The sequence below is a fragment of the Myotis yumanensis genome, unplaced genomic scaffold (genome assembly GCF_028538775.1).
Source record: "Myotis yumanensis isolate MYYU_CA2020_CCGP unplaced genomic scaffold, mMyoYum1.0.hap1 SCAF_3, whole genome shotgun sequence".
Lineage (NCBI taxonomy): Eukaryota > Metazoa > Chordata > Mammalia > Chiroptera > Vespertilionidae > Myotis > Myotis yumanensis.
In genome coordinates this window covers 99,752,090-99,775,336 of record NW_027223754.1, presented here as the reverse complement: position 1 = coordinate 99,775,336, position 23,247 = coordinate 99,752,090, and the positions used below count along the sequence as shown (strand labels likewise).

General features: G+C 38.0%; 1 protein-coding gene across 3 annotated transcripts in view; it reads left to right on the top strand.

The window, feature by feature from the left end:
- DCLK1 (doublecortin like kinase 1) overlaps positions 1 to 22,922 on the top strand; it is a 539,423-nt gene extending 516,501 nt beyond the window's left edge. For 2 of the 3 annotated variants that reach the window (XM_070409184.1, XM_070409186.1), the window contains 2 exons: positions 2,187 to 2,300; positions 19,650 to 22,922. In XM_070409184.1, coding sequence (XP_070265285.1) covers positions 2,187 to 2,300; positions 19,650 to 19,814 — 279 coding nt within the window. In that variant the 3' untranslated portion in view covers positions 19,815 to 22,922. Of the gene's footprint in view, positions 1 to 2,186; positions 2,301 to 7,490; positions 7,565 to 19,649 lie in introns of all 3 variants that reach the window. The other variant, XM_070409185.1, reaches the window with a different exon arrangement.
- The last annotated feature ends 325 nt before the right edge of the window (positions 22,923 to 23,247 follow it).

The following is a 23,247-nucleotide window of genomic DNA, read 5'->3' as shown; positions in this document are numbered from 1 at the left end:
ATATGTCCTCTCTCCTCTGAACTCTTTCCATGTTTCTAGCTAAGCCATAAGGCTGTATTGCCTGGGACAGCTCCATCTCATCTTGTTAACCTGTTTTTTGTTTTTGTTTTTTGTTTTAAATATATTTTATTGATCTTTCACAGAGAGGAAGGGAGAGAGATAGAGAGTCAGAAACATCGATGAGAGAGAAACATCGATCAGCTGCCTCCCGCACATCTCCCACGGGGGATGTGCCCACAACCCCGGTACATGCCCTTGACTGGAATCGAACCCGGGACCCCTCAGTGCACAAGCCGACGCTCCATCCACTGAGCCAAACCGGTCACGGCAGTTAACCTGTTTTATTATTTGACAAAGTGTGTCCATATTGTGTCTCCCGAGTAGTTTGCAAGGTTCTCTGGTCGGCAGAGACTGTTCCCCCCTCCCATCCCTAACACAGCAGGCGCTTCATATGTCCCTGTTTCTCTTCCCTCCCTAAGTGTCATTCCACTGCTGCCCTAACTGACTTTCATTTCATTTCTATTTCTTTCCACAATACAGACTTCTAAAATTTTTTTGAATTCACTCTGCATCATTGCAAAACCTCCTTCCTCTAGATTTTTTTTAATTCACTCTGCATCATTGCAAAACCTCCTTTCAGATGTGAGTCAATAAGCATAATAATTGTTTCTTCTTCTAGCCATTAATAAACCAATGCAAAAATATCATAAATTGAGAATCCACTGTGTGTAGAGCACTGAGCCAAGAGCCTCTGTTAAAGATTACAGAAAATGTGGAAGGCATGGTACAAAAGAACAAGAGTTCAGTATATATATATATATGCTTTGTGAGTGTATACATATACTTGTGTGTGTGTGTATATATATATAATAATATGTGTGTGTTATACTTACAAAATCACCTAGCATCAGAAATAATATATAAGTAGGGAGGCAAATATATAGAATAAATGAGCATTAGGAGTTTACAGAAGAACCATTAGAATAAGTTGTGTTCAATAGGGGGAAGTGTTTTGGAACAGGTGATTTGGACCCAAGTTTTGAAGAAAGAGAGCAATGACAGGGTACATGAGAGCAAAGCCCATGCCTATTTTTGCTCACCCTCATTTTCCCACCACTTACTCTAGTGCCTGGTCCACGTCAACATGTTGTTAATATTTGCTGAATAAATGAATAGCCAAATCCTAAAAGAAGGAGTAGATCCCATGTGGAGAGTCCATGTTGTGCAAAAGAGTAAGCATGTCACGTTTGGAAAGATGGAGAGGAAGGGGAGAAGGAAAATGATGAATGGCACTGAAGTCCTGCCAGGAACTTTGGTTTTAAGAGATAGTAACAAACACTTTATTATACATCCATTCATTTATTTTGCAAGTATTTACTAAGCATCTACAATGTGCCAAAGCACTGTGTTAAGACCTGAGGGTTCCACAGTGAACAAAACACAATCTCCGGTCTCCAAAGATTGTGCAGCCTTTTGATCATAATCTAGTAAGTGATGGCACATACTTATGACTTGGGTTATTGTTATTCTAACAGTATTGCTAACAAGGAGAGCAATCTGTCCAGCCTCCATCACAGACAGCTCTGGCAGAGAGCAGAAGCCTTAGTTAAAATGAGCTCCAATGTGAAGTATGTCATAACAGATGATTTGAATGCTGCAAGGAGGATTTAAAACTTAAGGAAGAACTTTCTGCCTGGAAGGTTTTCTGGGGTTATAGAATGGCTGATTGAGTAGCTTGCAGGAGCCCAAGTGTATCAGTCTTCTTGGGTATGGGTCTGAATGATGGGATAAGAGGGTAAAATTCTTGGATCAGAAAATAAAAATGTTTACATTGATGCTTTGTTATTGTTGTTGTCCAGATTAACTTGCTCTTTGACATATGTCTCTGGAGCCATGATTGAAATTATTTTATTAGAAACAACAGAAATAACAATTTTTATTTAGGTAACTCTGAGGGACAGATGACACACCAAATTAATTTTAGGGCAGATGTGGAAATGCATGAGACCTTAGAGCTGTACTTCTAACAACAGTGTTTAATGAGAAGACATTGACCAGTTTATTTCTGAAATCTTATGAATGTTAAGATCACTGCCTGTTACTAGGAGATCTTGGCCTCATATTCCTCATATCTCATTTTTTTCTTTTTCTCCTTCCTTTATTTCTTTCCCACCCTCCCGGCCCAGGATGACGGCCTCCCAGAAAATGAACATCAGCTGTCAGTAGCTGGAAAGATAAAGAAGCATTTCAACACAGGCCCCAAGCCGAATAGCACAGCAGCTGGAGTTTCTGTCATAGCAGTAAGCATCTGAAATATCCACCTATAACTTGTTTTAAAGCAATCCACCTAGGAGACAGGAATTATTCAGGAGATTCCACCCAGAGACAGCAGAATGGGTCATTTCTTTAGACAGCTCGACCGTTTAAAGCACTGAGGGAGCTTGGGGCTAAAATACATCACGTGTTTTTGCTGATGATTTCCCAGGTTGTCACATCATTATCCAACACCTCCAGGGTGTCTTGCAGTTTATATTAATTTCATGATTTATTTTTTAAAGCAGAAAACCTCCCCCACACTGGACTGTGTGCCAATGCAAACTTTTGAGCTCTGAGGAAAGGAGTTCATTGTATTCTTTTGCCAGGACCTTGGAGGGAAGGGAAGCTGAGAAACACGACATTGCAGAGAGAATTGGAACAGTATGATTCTTTGTACGAGACCTAAATGAAAGCCAAAACAGAGCAGAAAGGTTACACAGTAAGATTTTCAGGGAAATTGAATCGCTGTGAACACACAAAGAAATTACAATGTCTTGCTCCTTAGAAATTTCATTTTTAAAGTTGAAAGTCTTTTAACATTTAACATTTTATTGATGTAGCTACACAGATTTTTTTTTTCCCTGTTCTATACATGCAGACACACACTACATGCAATTTGAGAGCAGCTCTAGGCAAAGATTAAATTGGGTAGAAAAATAATGAAACCTCATACTTCCTGGTGTCATATTCTAGAGGATATTCAAGTCCCAGATTACTTGTTTTTAATAATTTCATTTTTTTAACAGCATATTCAATGTGAAATCACTTAAACTGTTTTTCTTTTTAAACAAAGAAATGAGATACTATGTTGTCCAATGGTAAAAAGTATTTATGCTACTAAATAGTACTTCATGCTCAATAGCAATACTAAATATTTAACTATGTTTACAGCATTTTTGTTTTTATTTTTTATTGTGCTGGAGCTCCAGATAATACTAAACATATGTAACTGATATATTTGATATAACCAATCCCAAATCTGGGTTACTAAATATTTGATAGGAGCTTCCAGATTTTGCAGATGGCATGAATACATGCATATACTTTCTTGTACTGCTTGCATTTCATGTTTTTTTTATTGAACCCTTTTGTGAGTAACTGGTTCATGAGTACACTTGACAGTATGTATACCTGAATTTCAGTGCTGCTAAGGATCTAAAATTGCAATCTATTCTTCTTGCCCTCTGTCTTTAGTACTTCTAAGGAAATTCAATGTAGAAGTACATTGTCTTCCATGTCTTCCTAGATTGTCCGCATTCTTTATTATCAGCATTTTCTATCGCAATTTTTAAAAGTAATAATCTCCTGGTGGTTCTCAACTAAACCAGACACTCTATACTCTGTTTTCATCATTCATTCAAGTTATACATCTATACCGAAACTTTTGATTCCACAATTTTATTTTGCAATGGACTGCCAGCACGCTTGTCCATGAAAAGGACTGTTTTTCTGCTCCTGTTGAGAGCTTACAGCTGCTAGAGAGGGTGCTTTCTCTACCACTCTAATTTTTTCCTGTTTTTATTTTTCATTTTAATTTTCTTTGGTTAAATTTGACTGGGTTGCTCCATAATTGTTTGTTCATGGTATTCTGGGAATCTTATAATGACTAAGGACAGGAACTTCAGAACAATTTTCCAATGGACAATGACAGATATGAGGGGAAATCCTACTTTAATCAAACCCGGATAAATTCCAAAACCTAAAACTTTATCTAAGTAGATTTCAAAAAAACTCCAGTTAGTATTTGAAGATCAGATGCTAAATAATTTTTCCCTAAATATCATAATTGGAGCATTTTGAATGCAATTTAATACCAGTTTCTCAGATCATCACTAACATATTCCATGGAAACTGTACAAACTGGTAATAGACTTATAAATTATAAAATGGGCTTTGTGATGCTGAGTTACGCATTAGTTGCATGCTTAATCTTCTTTATCCACTACAAATTTTTAAAAAATAATTACCAACTTAATTAAGACACAAAATAATTAACACTTTGGAGAAGTATCTGAAAAAGAACCTTGTCAACACTAAAGCACAATTTACATGCTGACTATTGGCATTAATATTTCAAGCATGAAAGAGAATATCACTAAATTTCAGAGCTGTTTCTGGAGAAACTGCCTTACCATCATATATGCACTTTCTCCAGAATGCTTTCCCCTCATAAATGTCCAAACTCTCCATGAGAACCTGGGGTGGGAGGGAAGGATGAGAGAGTCACCAACCCCAGGGCAGGGCTGAGAATTAGAAACTGGACAGTTTGGCTGCCTTTGGTATTATCTTTCAGAATGGTACTGGTTAAGTTCATTTACACTCTATAACAGCGTTCCCATTCTTAAAGTGCAAAAGAGGGGTCTCAGAGGACTACCACAAGAAAAAGAAACCTTGGAATTAAGTAATATTCCAACTCAAATTAAAGTATAACTGCAAAGGAACAATATTCTGTTGTGAGGCAGAATCTAAATGGTAGGTAGAAGGAATAGCCTTCATAAAAACCATTTGACAATTAATGATGTAATATAATTATTAATTCACCCACATGATCGAAATTTCTGTAAAGAATATAACACTGTAATGACTTCTAGTTGATGGATATAGAAAAAAACTGATTTCATCATAAACTTTATTCAGACAGAATTTTTTTCCCATGGGCATGTATACTTCTCCCCGGAGGCTATCAAGTACTGTATTTTATTTTTTCTTCTTCTTTTCTTTGTACTTTATTTTAAACATCTTCTATTCTAGGACTGAATTTTTTACACTCTTTCAAATTTTTAAAAATACTATTTAGGATGTAGTATCAATCAGCTTTTGTTTTTTTCCTTTTTTCAGGAAATCAACAATTAAATCATTAGTCTTTAACTGGTATTTCTCTTTCTCTAGAAACCTAACTACCTGCTGGAGATTAATGTTGCTTACAAAAGAATTTGTTACATTTTTTCTTTCTCAGAGGAAAGAAAGAACCAACTATCATAACAGACTCTAGATACAGGTGCAATGTGTTACATGAGCATAATTTAATATGCACTCGTGGTTCTGAATCTTAGTGTTTTTTGCAGATGGTGTCATTTTTTCTTCTCTGCTTCCCACCCCCTACCTTATTGAGGCTGAAGAAAGGACAAATGACAACTTTATATTAAGGTTGCAAGAGGTCCTTGAATAGGCTAGAAGACTAACTATCAGCTAGAGGCTCACAAGGATCATACAGTCCTAAAAGGAAAAAGGTGTTCTTACATTTAGGTCAGGCAATGTGATTAGGTGGAAACCCACTGCTGTCCTTAAAAGTGCAACATTCTATTTCTCAGAAAGACTCCATTTTCCCTCTGCTACCTTTGCCAGTAGTTGGGAAATTAAAAAAAAAAAAACAACAACACAAAAAACCAACAGAACAGAAACAAGGAAACAAAAGGTTATTAAAATGCAATTTATAGACATAAAATGGAATTAGAGATGACATTTTAACGGTGGACTTCTTGATAGCTAAGGGAGGGGAAGGAGGCATTATTAGATTTGCTCAGGTTGATGAAGAACCGATGACTAAGATGTCAGTTTCAATTTATTTTTCCTCATTTAATCCTGTTTATTATTTTAACCAATAATTTTAAAAATTCTTTAAAGTTCTCTTGCATTTTTATCATGCAAATAGAGCATTTCAGACTAATACAACAAATCCATACTAATCAGGGTGAAAATAATTGTGATACTGGGCTAGAGACGTGGTGTTAGGGACACTTGGCCTGTAGATGGCAATAGAGAACTAGGTACTAAGTGGCCATCTTCCCAGACTGAAACCGAAGTTCAGGCCTTCATCCTCTAGCAAAAGCACTAACAGTGCTTCGACTTTTTTTTCTAAAGAAAATGAAATGTACATTGTTTAAAAGATTAAAATCTCACATTGCTGTCCCGTGAACACTGGGAGAGCCTGGTTTATAATCAGAATACCAAATCCTCTGAGGAGTGTTTATTTTAAATGCCTGGTGCTCAGCATCTATTTGAAATGCTTTTTGTGAATTTAGAGGTAGAAGCAGTTGTCAGCATCTCAGTGTCACAGCATCTCCCTGCAGCATGACCACACTTGAAAGCACTCATGAGCCTCCTGATAAAGAACAGGTGCAGCTTGTCCAGTCGAGGGCAGATTGGGGAGTGGAGTGGGTATACAGCATGATTACTGTTTTTCAAATTTGGGACTGAATCTTTTATTCCTAGATAGCCAAAGGCTAACATCCTATTCCAGGATGAACAACTTAGAGAACTTATCCTGTCTCCTATTTATTGCACCTTTTGTTAATCATAAGTACTTAACTGTAATATGCATTTTTAATACGCAATGAAAACTATTTTTAATTTTCTATATTTTTATAGAGAAAATTTACTGCTTTACACTATATATTTTTAGTTCAGAAATGTAATTGATTTTTTAAAAAAGATTATTTACTGATTTTTAGAGAGAGAAGAAGAGAGAAGGAGAAACATCAATGTGAGAGCAGTCGGCTGCCTCCTGCACCCATCCCTAACAGGATCTGGCCGAAACCCGGGCATGTGCCCTGACAGGGAATCAAACTGGAAACCTTTCAGTGCATGGGAAGATACTAAACCGACTGAGCCTCCCAGCCAGGGCTAGAAATGTAATTGATTTTTTAAGCTTAGCTCTGATTTTGAAGATTAACTCTTAACAGAGGAAAACCAATTTGCTATAATTATGGGGATTCAAAACCTGATTCTCTTAATCTTTTATTTCATATTTATGAAGCCCTCAAATTTAAGCCTAATGGGGTAAGATTTTTGGGGTTCCAATCTGCTTTCTCAGAGGTGGCTAAAGATGATGTCAGTATTTTATTTAATTGTAAAGCATTTTCCATTCTGTAGAATATGAAAAGGTATTTATATTTTTTGAAATTGAGAGGGCATTGTTAAATGTGCATTCAAAAACCTGTTTGACAAATTAGATTTTTTTCTAGCAAATAGCCTTTGAGTATTCATGAGAGATTAGTGTCTTTTCTTGTCTTTTTATTTTCAATGTGCAGACTTAGCATATTAGCTAGTCACCCCACTGAAGATGCATTATAACTATATTTCCATGTATAGTCAATGAAGAACAGCTTGGTCTGGAGTCTTAATTCTTTAGCACAATGTCGATCCACTGAGTTGCCCCATTTCTCTCTGCTCAGCTGGACCACGGGTTTACCATCAAGAGATCAGGGTCTTTGGACTACTACCAACAACCAGGAATGTATTGGATAAGGTATGAGATGGTGCAGCTCAACAGTCAGTGTTTCCATGGCAACGTGCTGGCAGTCTCCATTAACCAGTTCCTTCAGTGGATAAACATGCTTTTGATTTGTTATCCAGTCCATATGCTGCTTTATAGTTTCATTTTATTCTTGATTGAGATGCCACACCCCCTCATTCCTTTTTTCACCCATTATTCACACTGACATTTGCCAGCTTTCTTTCCATTGCACATGCTCAGTATGAATTTCCCTTACAGTTAAAAGGACAGTATATTTAGTGTAAATGACAAAGCATTTTCCTGATGTTGCCAATTAAAGAATGACTTCTAGTGCTCTTCTGTCCCTTAACAAATGGAGCAACAATAGTACCTTAGTATATGTTCTATAGAAGTATATACTGTCATTTTAAAGTCATCAAGCCCTACCTTGAACTTACTAGATGAACAAAACAATGCATTTACGCTTTAGTAATAGAAGCTCCTCTAAGTAACAATGAGCTATAGAATGCATTGTATGTGTTGATGAGCTTGTGTTTTCAAATTCTCCACCTTTTTGTTTTCTTTTGTTTTCATTTTATTGTTACCTCTCTCCCCCTGGAAACCCTTTTATGTACTAGCTATTGCATGAATTTATTTTTCAATATTCTGCAACTGTCAGATTACTTAGCTGGCTTATCTGCTCAAGCAAAAGGGACTATGGGAGGTATCGATTTTTTTTTAATGGGGTTAAGAATTCTATCCAATCATTTTTCTATTCCAGCCAACTGCCCTGGCATTTCCTTCAAGGAGCATTGTGTGTGTGTCTCTTTAAGTTATCCACAGGCAGGATGGTTTTTGATGATGTGAGAAATGAACTCTGAGAAGCCCTAGGGAACTTTTCTCCATCTTAACATTTCTGAAATGATCTCTAAGTAAAGCTCCACATCTTAGCATTTGTTAAGAAAAATTCCATTTGGTTTGGCACTTGTTTCTCCCAAATGATGGAGCCTAGCTCAGTAATGTGGTAGCTTCCTGATGTCATTTCATGGATTAGCTTACTAAATTGTAAAGGAAGGAAGGAAGGAAGGAAGGAAGGAAGGAAGGAAGGAAGGAAGGAAGGAATATGTGCTCCACACACATATACATGGTGGGGCAAAAGTAGGTTTACAGTTTTTTATATGAAAATAATACAATAATTAATAAATAATAATACAAGAATAAACTCTCTCTCCTATACTCACAACTGTAAACCTACTTTGCCCCACCCTGTATATACCCTTTTAACTGACAATTATTGCTCCCAGCTTTTTTCTATAATTAGACACTCAAAACAAAGGATTTAAGGAAGTAGAAAAGATCACACTTTGACAAACCATCCAAATATACTATAATCATGATAATTTCTAAGTCTGTTTAAAGCAAAAAAATACCCAAACTCCAACAAAATATTTCAGTCTGTTTTACATTAAAGGGTTGTTTGTATCTTCTAGACAGATATGCATGCAGGAACTGCACATCAACCATTTCATTTACCTGAGTAAAATAGCTTTATAAATGAAGAAAGAGCTCTGTTTTATTTTAACCTTCCCTTCTTTTTTTGGGGGGGGGGCGGGGGGAGGCGGGGATGGGAGGGCGTGGAAATGTTTGGTTAATAATTTGTCCTAATTTGTCTTTGGGAAGATTCTTCTTTTTTATTTTTTATGTGAAGATGATCCATCCATCTTTTACATTTTAATGGAAGATAATATATATTCAGAAGAGCGCATATATCATGAATGAACATCTCAACAAATTTTCACAAATTGTACACGCCCCTATAAGCAGCACCCAGACCAGGCACAGAATATTTCTAGCACCGCCAAACCCCTCTCTGCCTCCAGGGCCCTTCCAGGAAGGTCACATAGCTCCAAGGGTAAACACTGACCTGGACTCTATCTGCATTAATTAGCTTTGCCTGGTTTTGTCCTTTATATAAATTGAATCACATCATGCTCCATCCTTTTTTTATTGTATGCCCCCTAACCTCAGGCATATTAACCAAAAATATATGAGTAAAGTTGATATACAATTAAAAATAGGCATAAAATATGTCTATTTACAGTTGTGCACATTTGTAGAATAAAAATTACACATATAAGTTAATCTAATTAAAAAAAACTTTAGAAAACTATATCACTAAATTTGTGGGATTAAGGATGGGAGCAAAATGCCAAGTAAACACAATAATTAATAAATGTAGCCAGTATAAAAAGGCCATTTGACTAAAATCTTGGTGATGGTCCCATCAGCAGACAAATGACACATCCCTGAATAATGGGCAGGAGCAGATGGGAGATAATGTCTTTTTTCTTTCACCCATAAACTACTCTGTTTTCCAGCTGGGGGCAGTAACAACAATGTTGATAGTTAATGCTGTATGAAACAGCACACCCAGTATGTAAAGCTAAATTGGAGAAATGATGCTAAAATCTCATTGGCATATATACTTAACTAGGAAGTTTTATCATGTGATTTAACCCTGGAACAAACTCACTCTCCTCACTGATTGCAAGTGCTTGCTTTTTATCTCCACAGAAGTGGAAGTATTTGTTGAACCAAACAACAGCAGCAGCCAACTCTCTTACATAAACAATCATTACCCGGGAACATCTTCACTCCCAATCCTTATGTTTACAAGTGCTATGGCTGTTTTCACTACTCTGAGCACAGCACTTGGGAGTACCCCTTACTTTTTGTAAAGCTGCTCACATCAGGGCATAGGCTGGAGAAAGAACCTCTTCCTGGTGCCCAGAATTGTCTGTCCCTCTTAATAGACTTTTTGGTGATAGCAGAGAAAAGGTGGGCATGCATTTTCTTCTTTCTCACTTTCATCCTCCTGCCCATTAACAGAGAGCTGCTTCCTAGTTGTAGCCAGGGGAGCAGCATCCTGCCTGGCTGCTTTTTCAATAAGACCTTGCTCTTGTCAGCCAGAGTCTGGGAGGACACTCTTCCAAGAATGAGCTTCCTGGGACATTCCACTCCCTCATGGCCCTGCTACAAGCCACTGGAAAACATTTTTACCTTGTTACATTTTCCCCTCCTGAAAATGTGTCCTTACCCAAAGAGGATATGGTCACACACATTTCTGCCTTTCTCGAGTGAAGCTGTCTCTGTGGCAGGTGCTATGGCTTACAACACAAGGAAAAGAATTCTTCCATATTTGCAGGCAGAACAAAGCAACCATCAGAATGGAGTAGCCCAATTAAATAAAGCAAATACCAAAACAAGACAAGCTAAAAATGCTAAATGAGATAAAATGAGGTGAGCTAGGACAAAAGGGTATTTGAGTTCCCAGGCATGACCTGACTCCAGTGTGCATATTGGATTGGAGCATCATCCTGAAACAGTGAGTAATGAGGCAGAGCGGTGGAAGTGCGCACAGTCTTTGCAAGGCTATTAAATGCTGTCATGCTCAGTTGTTAAAAGAAATGGGGACAGTTAAATGCATCTTACTCAGCACAGGTTTAAAAAAAGGTTTCTGTGAAGGCAGAGAGGAACTGCAGCCTGGTGTGAGAAGGGCTCCTCAGGGAACCTCAGCCAGCAGCCAGAGATACACAGCAAGCTGCAATACCTTGCAGGTTGCTTTGTGGAAAGCTGCCTTGGCCTTGCTCTGCCCATTGGGAAAGTACTCCCTACTGAGTGCCAGAGCCCTGCAGGAAGGAGGGCAGGTGCTACTGTTCTCAAAAGGGACTGATCACCCTCCCCTGCGCTGTAACAGAAAGTTTAACACAGAAGGCATAGATTTAAACTTAAAAAACACCCGAACTGTGATTACAAAGGAAAGTATCAGGAAACTGTAAGGGGGTTGGTAGCTATACCTTGATGCTAAAAAGTGAATTATTAGACTAACAGGCTCAGAAGATGGGCATATCTAGTATTATAGTTCTACAAATGGTCATTGAAAGAAAAAGAGGAATAGTGAAACGGGTTGCTCACTGTTTGATATTTTATTGGTAGTGCAGAGCATGTAGAGTTTGCTACTTTGCTGCCCAGAAGCCCTGGTTTTGAATCCAGCCTGTCCTGCTTCCTGCAGTGTGACTGTGGCCAAGTTACATATTCTTTCTCTGATTTTCAGTTTCCCCATAGGTACAAATGAGAAGACTATTATTAACCTTCCGAATCTGTGGTGAGGATTAAGTGAGATACCTATACAAAAGTGCCTTCATAGGCCCGGGGGGGGGGGGGGGGGGGGACTCAGGAAAGATGGCTTTTCAGGGTTTCCCTTACTTCCAAGAAAAAATTATCCACACTTGAGACAGATTTTCTTGAGAAAAATGTATCTCTCTCCAGATCAAAGCAATTGTTATTAAAGTAGAACCATGAACTGTTTTGCTGCTCTGATTGGGGTAAACTGCTAATATTAGTCATAAGTATTTGTGGCATTACATTTTACTTAAAGGAGGCTACAGCCAAAAATCCTGATGAGGTTTAAGTTTACAATGTTATCCTCTAAGGCAGGAATTGGCAAACTATAGCCAATCAGCCAAATCTGGCTCATTGCCTGTCTTTGTAAATAAAGTTTATTGGAACACAGGCATACCCATTTATTTCTAAATTGTATATGGCTGCTTTTGCTCTATGCAGCAGAGTTAAGGTAGTGTCAAATAACCATATGGCCTGCAAATCCTAAAATATTAATTATTTGGCCTTTCCAGAAGTTCTTCAAATCTTGTTCTAGGGGGAAAATGTTTCCAAATTAAAAGGCACCACCTGGTAAGCTTGTCAAAAACTGTATCTCCACCACCTCATGGAATGCCTGACACATAGTAGAGCCTTCACAAATATGTGTTAAATTATTTAATAAATAATTCAACTTTCCATTGAAGGAGAAGTTGATATAGAGGATAAATGTGTTTTTGAAGAGTTTGGAATAAATGAAAGTTTGGACAATGAAATTACATGAGATGCTCTAGAATAGCATCTCATTTATAGCAATCTGAGGGTAAGTCTTTTAGCAAAGCAAAATATTGTTTTTGTAATGAAAGGAGTTACCCCCTAACTGACCCGTTTAGTAAGTTCTGAAGTTTATAGATTTATTTTAAGATAAACTACATCTGTGGTTCTTCTCTAGTTTACTAGGATGATGAAGGAAAAACAGCATGGCAGCTCAATTTAGCTTTGACTATGAGAAAATCAGGAGCTGTATGGCAGAGGAAACACATGATCTGTGTCCTATAGGGCTATGATTTTTAAACCTCTAATGAGAGGCCATTGTAGAGGCAGGCCAATTTGGGAATCTATAAAAAAAACACACACAACCAAATCAATAGCAGGAGACTACTATAAGAAATGGTGGAGAATTGTGGGGGCAGCTCTGCCCAGGGAACTAATGATTCACTTTAAGAGAGTTGCACCTAAAAGGTAGCTTAGCAGGCCACTGGTTTTCATTCCCCAAGGCTTCCTTTTGCCATTGTAATGGTCACCTTCACTTTAGGGAAATACCATGTCATATATCTAGATACTTGCACTTCCTGGTGAGACCCCAAAAGGCTATTGAATCAAAACAAAATAATCTAAATAACCCTGTCAGTAAGCCAAATAAAATGAGGAGGGTGGATATTTCAATCGATTTGTCAGTTTAATTTTACTAGCAAGCCAAACATTCCTGAAGTGTCAAGCAAGTCATAACTCAGTCCCTGCAGAGTGAGGGTGAGTGAGAGAAAGGGCTCTGAGATGAATGCTGCAACCTCACCTGTCCCACCTCCCAGGGAGCATGAATAATGGATGGGCTAAAAGGCAGCATGCACAAAATTGTTCTTTTATTAATGAAATTATTAGTAATAAATTAAGAAAAGCAAAAAGGAAAAGCAGTCAATGTGTGCCCATGAAAAATGCAGTTATTTAAATTCAGTCATGACCACCAGGACAGAAAACATTGCCTCACAACTTCAATTAAGTGCATTCTTTGCCAATCCTGCACATGCAGCAGAACAGAAGTGTTTTTGATCCATAGATTGGAAGGCCTATTTTTTGCTAAAAGAAAAGCATCACCCATTAGAGTATTAAGCTTATTCCTAGTATTTTATAGGTGAAAGTTTTCCTAGAGAACTATACCTCCCTTCACGTGGACTGGGAAATTGGTGTTCTGTGGTTAGGAAACATGTCCATTGTCATGTTAGCTGAGCTAGGATAAAAACCTTATTCTTCTGACTTCCCCCTATTGCTGTTTCCAAAGGGGATTAAGCTAAGGCTAGCAGACAAGACAAGCATTACAGAGTGATGGGCAGCACAGACCAGCAAAAACAAAGCTAATGCTCCAGTTCACATTTGCAGTTCATTCCTGACCTTCCTCTCCCATGCTCTATTTTTCCTTTAACATTGCATAGATATTCCAGATGGCTAATGTCTTATGCATTTGTGTTGATTTCCAAATTTAATGTTATAAGTAAGGACTTAAAATATCTGTGTACCATGTGGAGTATATAGTCATTTCATTGTAACAAAGGAGGCCACTGACCCAATTCAATAGATGTATCTATTGGTAGAAAAAATTTCCTTGGTATTAGGCAAACACTGTCTTTCATTTATGCATGCCTAGTCTAATGGCAGGAACCAAAACATAATAGACATTATTCTATCTAAGATTTCCAACTACTGTACTATGCACACAGCTACTGGAGTTGCTAAGGTTATGACATTATTTTACCATTCCTCAGTTTTCACACTTGATCTAGGGGCCTTTAAAGAGACTGTGATAACTAAAGATTTACAGTCTGAGGTAGAGATACACAGTGTTTCTTTTGTGTAGGACAGGTTTATATTAGTCTATATCATTTCATTTGGTCAACTATTTATTCTGTTTACCAGGATCCCCAGTCCACTCTTATTTAGCTATGCCCATTACACAGTATAGCAGTCATTAATAGATACCTATTTTAAGCAACTAGATTAGAGCATCATATTTGGTTATTACTGGTCAACTCCAGAATCTCAAGAGATTTCTTGCTCACCTCTAACCTCTGATAATTAACCCCAAAACTGTGATAATATGGACTTCAGATTATCTTTGAGCTCTTAATGAAGTGGTACATTTCTGAGGAAACATTTGGAAATTCTATTCATGTTGGTTCCAACAAAGCTATAAACCATGAAAAAAATAACTAATAATATAATAAGCCTGTTAGGAAATCTTAAGTTTTAAGGGCATATCAAGGCAATACCTAAGGACAAATTTACCTTTCAAAGATAAGCATTAGGGAGGAGAGACCCTATTTGCTTGATATCTGGGAATTTTCTGTGGTTGATAAAGAGGAAAGCAGCCTTTGAGAAATGTTAGAAAGGGCTCAGAATTTATATTTGTGATGCAACACTTCAGAGAAAATCTTACATTTCAAATGCTTTTATGGGGAAAAATTATATTTAAAAATTATGTAATAGCATATTGCTCTATTTTCTTGCTGAATTCATCTGTCCTGAACTACATATGGGGGCTATAGAATTCAGTTGTAGAGATTTAACCTTCACATAATTTTATAGCCACAGTTAAAATTCTAAAGATTTCATATATTACAGTGCTTACTGTGATAAATAACTGGACTTTAATAAGTGGCTGTGAGTAAATAAGTATATAAGAGAATATTAACTTTATCTATTGTAAGCATTTGATCATATCTGAAATATAAATTGTATTCTTAAATATTGACTCATAATACATTTAACTTCTTACTCTTATTGTTTTGGGTCCTTTTTTGTTATTTAGAAAGTACATAATTATCTAAAATAATTTAATTCTGTATTAATTAAGAAATATTTAATAAGTCCCTAAAAATGTGTGCCACAGTCTGCTAGGCATTCTGAAAATGCAAGAGTTTCAGATTCTACCACAGAGGAGCTTGCATGTTATTTGGGGAATAAGCACAGAAAAGATAATAAGGGTCCTGTGTTCAATAAGTGACCAGAATGTGGTCAAGAATGATTACCTGAGGGATTTGGAAAGAAAAAGGGTGATGTAGGAGGTGAATTTTATTAAATCTTGGGAAATAGATACATTTGAGTAGGCAGGAAGGAGGAATAGTATTTTCAGGTTGGTGAACACCTTGAGCCAAAATGTAGAAGTGAGTGTGATTAAAGTACATTCACAGATATACCCGGTAGGACTGTTTTGATTGCAAATAAGGAAAACCCAAGCCAAACTGGTTTAAGCAAAAAGAAAATGTATTATTTTATAAAATCTGGAAGGTCCAAAGGTTGGCTTTAATGATGGATAGACTCAGCACTCAGTCAGAGTTTGGTTTATTTTCAGCTCTCCACTCTACATCCCGGTGTTGGCTTTAGTTTGGAGCTTCATATAGTACCAGGATGTGGGAAGCAGCTCCAGGCCTACTATCCTCCCCAAGTTGGGATTCATTATAAATATGAAGTCCCAGCAAAAGTCTCCTTATGTCCTGTTAGCTGGATTGGGTGCCCATCCCGCCAATCATGGATACTGAGGAATGCAGTAAGCTCAGGTTTGCTCCTGAGTCACCAAATCACCTGGCCCCATCTCAGAGATGGGCGTAGGATCACCTTCACGGGAACCACAGAGTATGGTAGTGAAGGAAGTCCAAAAAGAAACTGAGGAATGGTTAACCCTAGACAGAGTAAATGATGCTGTGCAAGAAAATCAAATGAGTAACAGTGAGTATGCTGATGTTATGGGATCATTTTGAATAATAAAAGGAACTAGACACTGGAAATTTTTATTGTAGGCATGTTGTGAATGTTAGGACAAAGAAATGGACTTTATGAGGAATTCTAAATAAATCAGACTTAAGGGTAATTGACCTGTCAGCTGTGTATCAGATGGACTGGGGGTTCAGTGCTCAGGAGGCAAATGCTGTGACCTCTGTTGCCCTTTCCTATGTTTCAAAAGCACAGACTTGTAGAGTATCTGCTGTGTGCCATGGACTGTGGAGAGCACAGAGAGGATGCCAAAGACTTGATCTTGCCCTCCAGAGCATCTACAATGTAACCAAAAAGACAGTGAATTAGAGTTAATTATGATCTAGACAAGATGCACAGTGATAACAGTACCAGGTTTCAAGGGAACACATGGAAGAAAGAAGTAATTAAAACCAACCATAGTCCATGGAGCTGGAAGCAGAGTGAGTATGCCTATGGACAATGACATCTTCTGGAGCATCTTTGAGAGCAAGTCAGTTGGGAGCCCTAAACATTAATTATGTGGCTTTTGAGAATATTGCAAGGGCTTGGGGAAGTAGGAAACTGCCTCTCTGTCATCGGACTCAGGGCTCCCTAAGAGTTTACAGGTCCAGGATGGAATTGTATGTACAGTGCATCCTGGCATGCAGACCTTGGCCTGGAAAGGCAAAGCAGTGGACAAAGAATGTTTTATAAATTCTCTTTCAATTCTTTAAGTCTATAAATCCAATAGAAACAGCCATCATATCCTTATTCCATGACATGTGATCATGACATGACATTTTCCAAAAAATAATTGGTAAACTGGCTTATATGCCACCTGAAAGTACAGAGGCATTTAAGCACCAGGTGTCACCTACAAATATGAGCAATTATAAAGCTGCTAACTACAGAAATTGCTAGGAGTGGGGAGAGCTGGCCACTTAAAAGGAACAGGGCAAGGGTTCTCTACGCCGAGGGACAAATAAGGAAGAGAATAGGATTGCCCATATAAAGATGTAGAGAAATGAAAGTAAAACTGAGGGGAAAGGGACTATCCAAGCATGGACTCAACACTGTCACCAACTTCTGCATAAACAACATCATGGTATTTGTAAAGAAATAACCTATTTCAGTGGCTGAAGCCAAGAGTGTGACTTGATGTAACTGAGTAAATTATGGGGAGATGATTTAAATATGGAGAAGGTGCCAGTGAGAGTGGGGAAGGGGAGTACTCTGATATAAGTTCTAATAATTGCATTGACCTGCAGTTACTTAATTTTAAAACAATATATTATACCAAATTGTAAAGAAAGGAAGAAAGAAAGAAAGAAAGAAAGAAAGAAAGAAAGAAAGAAAGAAAGAAAGAAAGAAAGAAAGAAAGGAAGGAAGGAAGGAAGGAAGGAAGGAAGGAAGGAAGGAAGGAAGGAAAGAAGGAAGGAAGGAAGGAAGGAAGGAAGGAAGGAAGGAAGGAAGGAAGGAAGGAAGGAAGGAAGGAAGGAAGGAAACAACCCTTCCATTTCTGGCCATCTTAGCTATGTAGAAAGTGTTTGCACATCTATCTATCTTTACCTACAGCAACTCTGGGAGGGTGGGAAGGGATTAGGTCTGCTCCTCATTTAACTGAGAACAGAGTGAATGATTCACACAGCCAGCAGTGGACAGAGCAGGACTCAAAATCCCTGCCTATAGCCTAGTATGCACTTCTTCCCCAAACTCAAAAGCCTCCATTCACTAGTCAGTATTAAGTCCAATACCAAGGACTTTTTTCTTTCTCAAGAAGGTAGAAATAGAAATATTTTTTATGAGCATGAGAAGAGTTTATATTACTCTTGGATTAACTACAGAATGGTTTTTATGTAAGTCAGACTAAAGACATGTCTGTTTTTTGCAAACATCTCTGCACAAACAGATATTTTTAGTTTGCTTTGAAAGCAAAATACCATGTGCTGTGACTTTACAGTGTTTTAAATAAAGTTAGGAATCTGAGTTTATGATGCTAAAAATAACAAAATCAGTGGGTAAAAATTTGACAAGTAGAAGAATGAAACATAGACATTTCAACAAACCAGTTATTGAATAATTGTATTAACAATCTAGTGAAATGAGAAGTAAATTACTAAACTTTATCTTCCTCATTGAGCCTATAAAACTGTTATTCAGTTTGTGGACAGTTTTAAAGCGGCACAGCTCAACCTAATGAAGCCATTTGCTCTATCGGTTCTACACACTGCCTTTTTTCCCCTCTTTATTAGTTCATTTCAGAACTTTGATTGCCCTACTTTAGATCTAAGATTGCTCTAATGCTATACTGCAGTTGTAAGAGAGGCATAGTTTTCACTTTGTTCTCAGAACCAGGCCAGCTATAAATTTATCTCCATTCTTTGAAGAAGCTAATAGTAAATTTTCAAGAGGAAAAAATAGTAGTATATATCCCTGTAGAGGATAAGTAATCTCTTAAAAGCAGAATAACCTCCAGGCTACATCCTTTTAAAGAGGGACTTTCAAACAAGGATGCCTTCAAGCTTTTATATGTATTCTATATTTTTCATCAGGTCTTGTACCTGCTCTTCTGCTCTCTGTGTAAGGTTTTTCTGTAATGACCCCGTTCCTCCAACACCCATTAAATCTGTAATGAAGTCATGTCTTCCTTTCCCAGTTCTGATGTCATAATAGCTTCCAGAGTTGCAGCTGGATCGCACAGCCTGGCAATCGTCTGAGGTTCCTCAGGAAAATGAGGATTGGAGACCAGGAGCTGGAATACCTACAGAACTGAATCTCAGTTTCATAAATCACCACGTACTATGATGAAAATGAACTTTGTAAAGAAAAATCCTTGGAAAGTTTCCATTTGGTTTAATTACACTCAAAGCAATTTTCAATTTCAAACATTGGTTTCATTAAAATTAAAACAATTCTTCCCAGAGATTCAGCTGTACTCCCTCGTCAGCAGATAATCAGATAATTTAGAAGGAGAAGGTGCTAAAATAATAGGATGAGCTTGTGGCTCTGTTTCCATGTCTGACAACGTCATCACTTTTTATCTTTATTATACAGTTGCCTTGAGCTGAGTGATGATGAATGAGGCACGCCTGGCATCCTCACATGTTAGACACACAGGCCTGGGATGCCCATTTACCAGGGGTCTCTGGCTGGCCAGGGTGCCACCAGAGGTCATGGTTGCGGAGTTAGGGGAAGTCTGGGACGGGCTGGGGAGGAATTGAACCCACAACATCATCCATCCTGCCTGTGCCTGCTGATGTCATGATCAGGTGCTCCTAGCAGCTACAACTTGGAGAGCAGAGAGCTCCCCAACAGTGGTAATTGTTGTCAACAAAAGTAAGCCATAATGGATAGGTTACTTTGGCCAGTATATTTTTCTGACCTCAGAAGTTTCAGAGTTTCTTGTGCACTTTCCTTCAGCCTAATTGTCCTCTTTCTCATTTTATGCCCCTGCTAGACCACCGCTCTTGATAAGGAGAGGCAGGTTTTCCGACGAAGATGCAACCAGGATGTGAGGAGCCGATACAAGGCACAGCCAGCTCCGTCTGAACTCAACTCGGAATCCGAAGACTACTCCCCAAGCTCATCAGAGACTGTTCGCTCCCCAAACTCGCCCTTTTAATAAGACCCTTTTACTCGAAGCCCTAGCCTAACCCTTTGAGACTCTCTGATTTTTTCCCCAAATTATGTAAAACAGTTTCATCTGATCTATCTAGCACTCAGAAACAGAAAGTGTGTTTTCTGGTACCTTTGTAGTAATTTCCCTTTGCTGAATAAGATATGTTGTTTGTAAAGATGGCAACTTGCTGCTAATAGGATCCTCAAAGGGTTAAGTCTACTTTGCAACTTTTTAAAATTTAAAAGCAATGAGTATTTTCATCAGTCAAACTAGGATCTGCAATGTGTAATAAGCACATGTTAACCCTCTGAGTGCATGGCTTTTGGAGACCCCTTGGGGAATTTTCCAGGCCTTTGGATGTATAGACACATTTCTTGATTTTGCTGCAGATCTAGGGGTGTTTTAGATGCCACAATATCCAGAAAAGAAAGGCACCTAGAATGATATCTTGCTTTTCCTTTTCTATAGGTTTAGATCATGGCCGTTTTATAACTTAGGCATAAACACCCCTCTTTCTTCTTCACAGTCCTATTAAGAAAGAGACTTTTCTCATTAGAGGTACGACTTTCAGCTGCCATGAGTTCTGCATCCCAAGTGGAGGAAATTGGTCCTGTGGCAAACAGCCTGACCCACAAAAAAGATGGTACCCCCCTCCCCCCAAATTATCTCCATATGAAGATGTGCTGATATCACTCCAGAAATGCTGCTTCCACATCAGCTGCTGCTAGTGCCAGCGCAGACCCTCAGGAAGGCACACACATACCTTGTCTTGTGCTTGGTGAGTTAGGGTCTGCCTGCTCAGTATGAGCCATCTACAGGACAAAAAAAAAAAAAAAAAAAACTGGTAGAAAAGAGCAATAAATTGCCAGGTGCTCTATAGGACTGGAATTTCAAACAGAAAGAGGAAACAAGATCCTGATCTTTTTTCTCACCTGCTTTTCCATGCACTGCTGTCTTCAGTGTGAAATCCATAGAATATCAAATCCATACACAGGAGTGCTGGGGCACAGGGGACTAGAGGCAAAGTGTTTTTGCAAGGTGACCAAGGAGAAAGCACAGTGAGAAAACAATCTAGAATATTTTTAAAATGGGTTTTAAGGAAATAAAACACTGATAAGATCATTTCCTGTGTACCTTTAGGTTTCCTACATATGATCTCCCAGGAAGAACAGGATAGGAGAACTGGAAGATACCACTGAGGATGAAACTTCCATTCCCTAAGGTGCCCTTTTTATACACCGCTGTCTTTAGCTATCTAGAGGGGCATGTTATTTTTCTATCTATGGGTCAAGTCCTGTCTGACACCTGAATTGTCACTCCTGTGACAAAACCTTGATCCCTAGCCCTGTATCTCCATTGAGTTTCTTCTGGAATGTGTCACATTTCAGAATTGGGGCCTCCTGTGCTTTACTGTGATGCTTAGAGAAAAGGCTAGCCATGGTGTCTTGGAGGCAAGGACCGAACTCAAATGTCCTCCTAAGGTTTGCTCAGTTTTGAGATGCAGGAGACAACCAAAGAGTGAGGTCTCATAAAATTTGCATATGTAAAGCTGAACAGCACTTACTGTCTCTGTTTTGAATATATTTCAATATCTGAAGGTCTTTGACATTTCTTTATTTTCAAATACACATTTGTCTTCAATTGCTGCTTTTACTCTTTAACTCATAAACTATGCCCTATGTTAATATAGATTTTAAGGTCCTACCATGTCATGATTTTTACAAAGTAGTTCCCTCAATTTTTTGCTCTTCTACATTTAGGTTTATTTCTTTAGTCTGTGTTGTCCTGACATGCAAGCTTTTATTAAAAGTTGTCCCCCTTTTAGAGAGTCCTGAAATGATACAATATCACAGAGTAGCACAATTCAGTCAAGGTTGGGGTGAGGGCAGAATACCAGGAAAGGTGTTGGTGTGTAGAAAGATTCCACATAAGTGAAGTACCCAGAACTGTTCAGAAATACTGCTTTGTCTAGAACTATAAAGCAAAGCACTATTCTAAGTAGCACTGGAGTAGCCATATAACTTGGCTTCAACTCTAAATGTGTGACTATGAAGAATCTTATGAGCAGAGACCTACCTACATAAGATTGTGACTTTCCTTTCTTTCTCTGAATTACTGCTTTTCCCGTGGCCATTACATGTATTGGTACAGCATTTAGTGTACAGAACTTATAGTGCATGGCTCAGCCTTTTTCCATCCAAGTCTCGGGAGACTGTGGACCATGTAAAGCTGGGGAGTGTTTCACAACACACCTCAGAGAGCAGCTCGGAAGAATATAGGGCCCATTCAGCATGGAGAGCCCAATGCATTGCTGTCAAATTTGTGATTTATGCTGAGTAAATAGTGTATGTGATATGTCAAGTGGAAATGTTGAGTAATCAGATGGAATGCAATCTTTTCAGCATCAAGCTGTCAAGATCCTGAATATCAGAAATGTACGCAAAGGGTTAACAGACAAGCACAAGGCATGCTGATTACATTGGTATATTCAGACTGTTTTGCTTTTAGCCAATGCTTTCTAATTTTTTTTCATGACATTCTTGGGATAGTTCAAGTTTGAATTCATTAAGTGATAGTGTTCTTTAAGTAATTTCTATAACCAAATTGATCTTTTTTTTCACTTCATCATCAAATAAATATGTACCATTATGGGAGTGTACTTCTATAATTATCATTTTATTCATTGCCATAAGTGTTTCCATATTTTTTCTAAGTATTTAATATAGCTCTTATGGTGTTAGTATGGTGATGGGGACTGTCTTTCCTTTATTAATACATAATCAACTATATGGTATTTTCAAGAAAATTTTAAGATTCAACTTTTCAGTCATTAGTAGACTAGTTAAGAAAGAATACTTCCATTACCTGCATTGTGTAAATCATCTCTGTAGATGAGAACTGTTCATGTTGATGAATACTTTTTTGCAACATTGTAGCAGAAATCACTTTATTCTTCACAATCAATGAATATGTGGTTTTCTCCAAATCGTTAGAAGGAAAAGTAAGATTTCAGTCATTAAAAATGTTTTTACAGTAGCCCTCATCTAACTTACACATGGTGCATATTAAAATAAGCAGAGAAAAAATGCAAATAAACTACTGAAAATGCTTGGTGTTTTGTATTCCATGAGACCTCATGCAACTGTTCAGTACCCCCGTGGGTTGTGGCTAACAGCCCGGTCAGATGTTGTTGGAAGAAAGCAATATATCCATGAAGAAAGGCTAAAATTGCAATCCTTTACCCTTTGAAGCATATTACAGTTGGAAAAAAAGAGGAAGGAAAAATTGACTTAGTTTACAGGGTCACAGAGCTACCAAACTCCATTAAATCATGGTGGTTTGTTGGCCAAGGGCACCCATTCGACAACTCTATCCCCCTGCGGTAGTGCAATTGTGCTTGAGGGAGAGCTTTGTTAATATTATTGTGTTGCCTGCT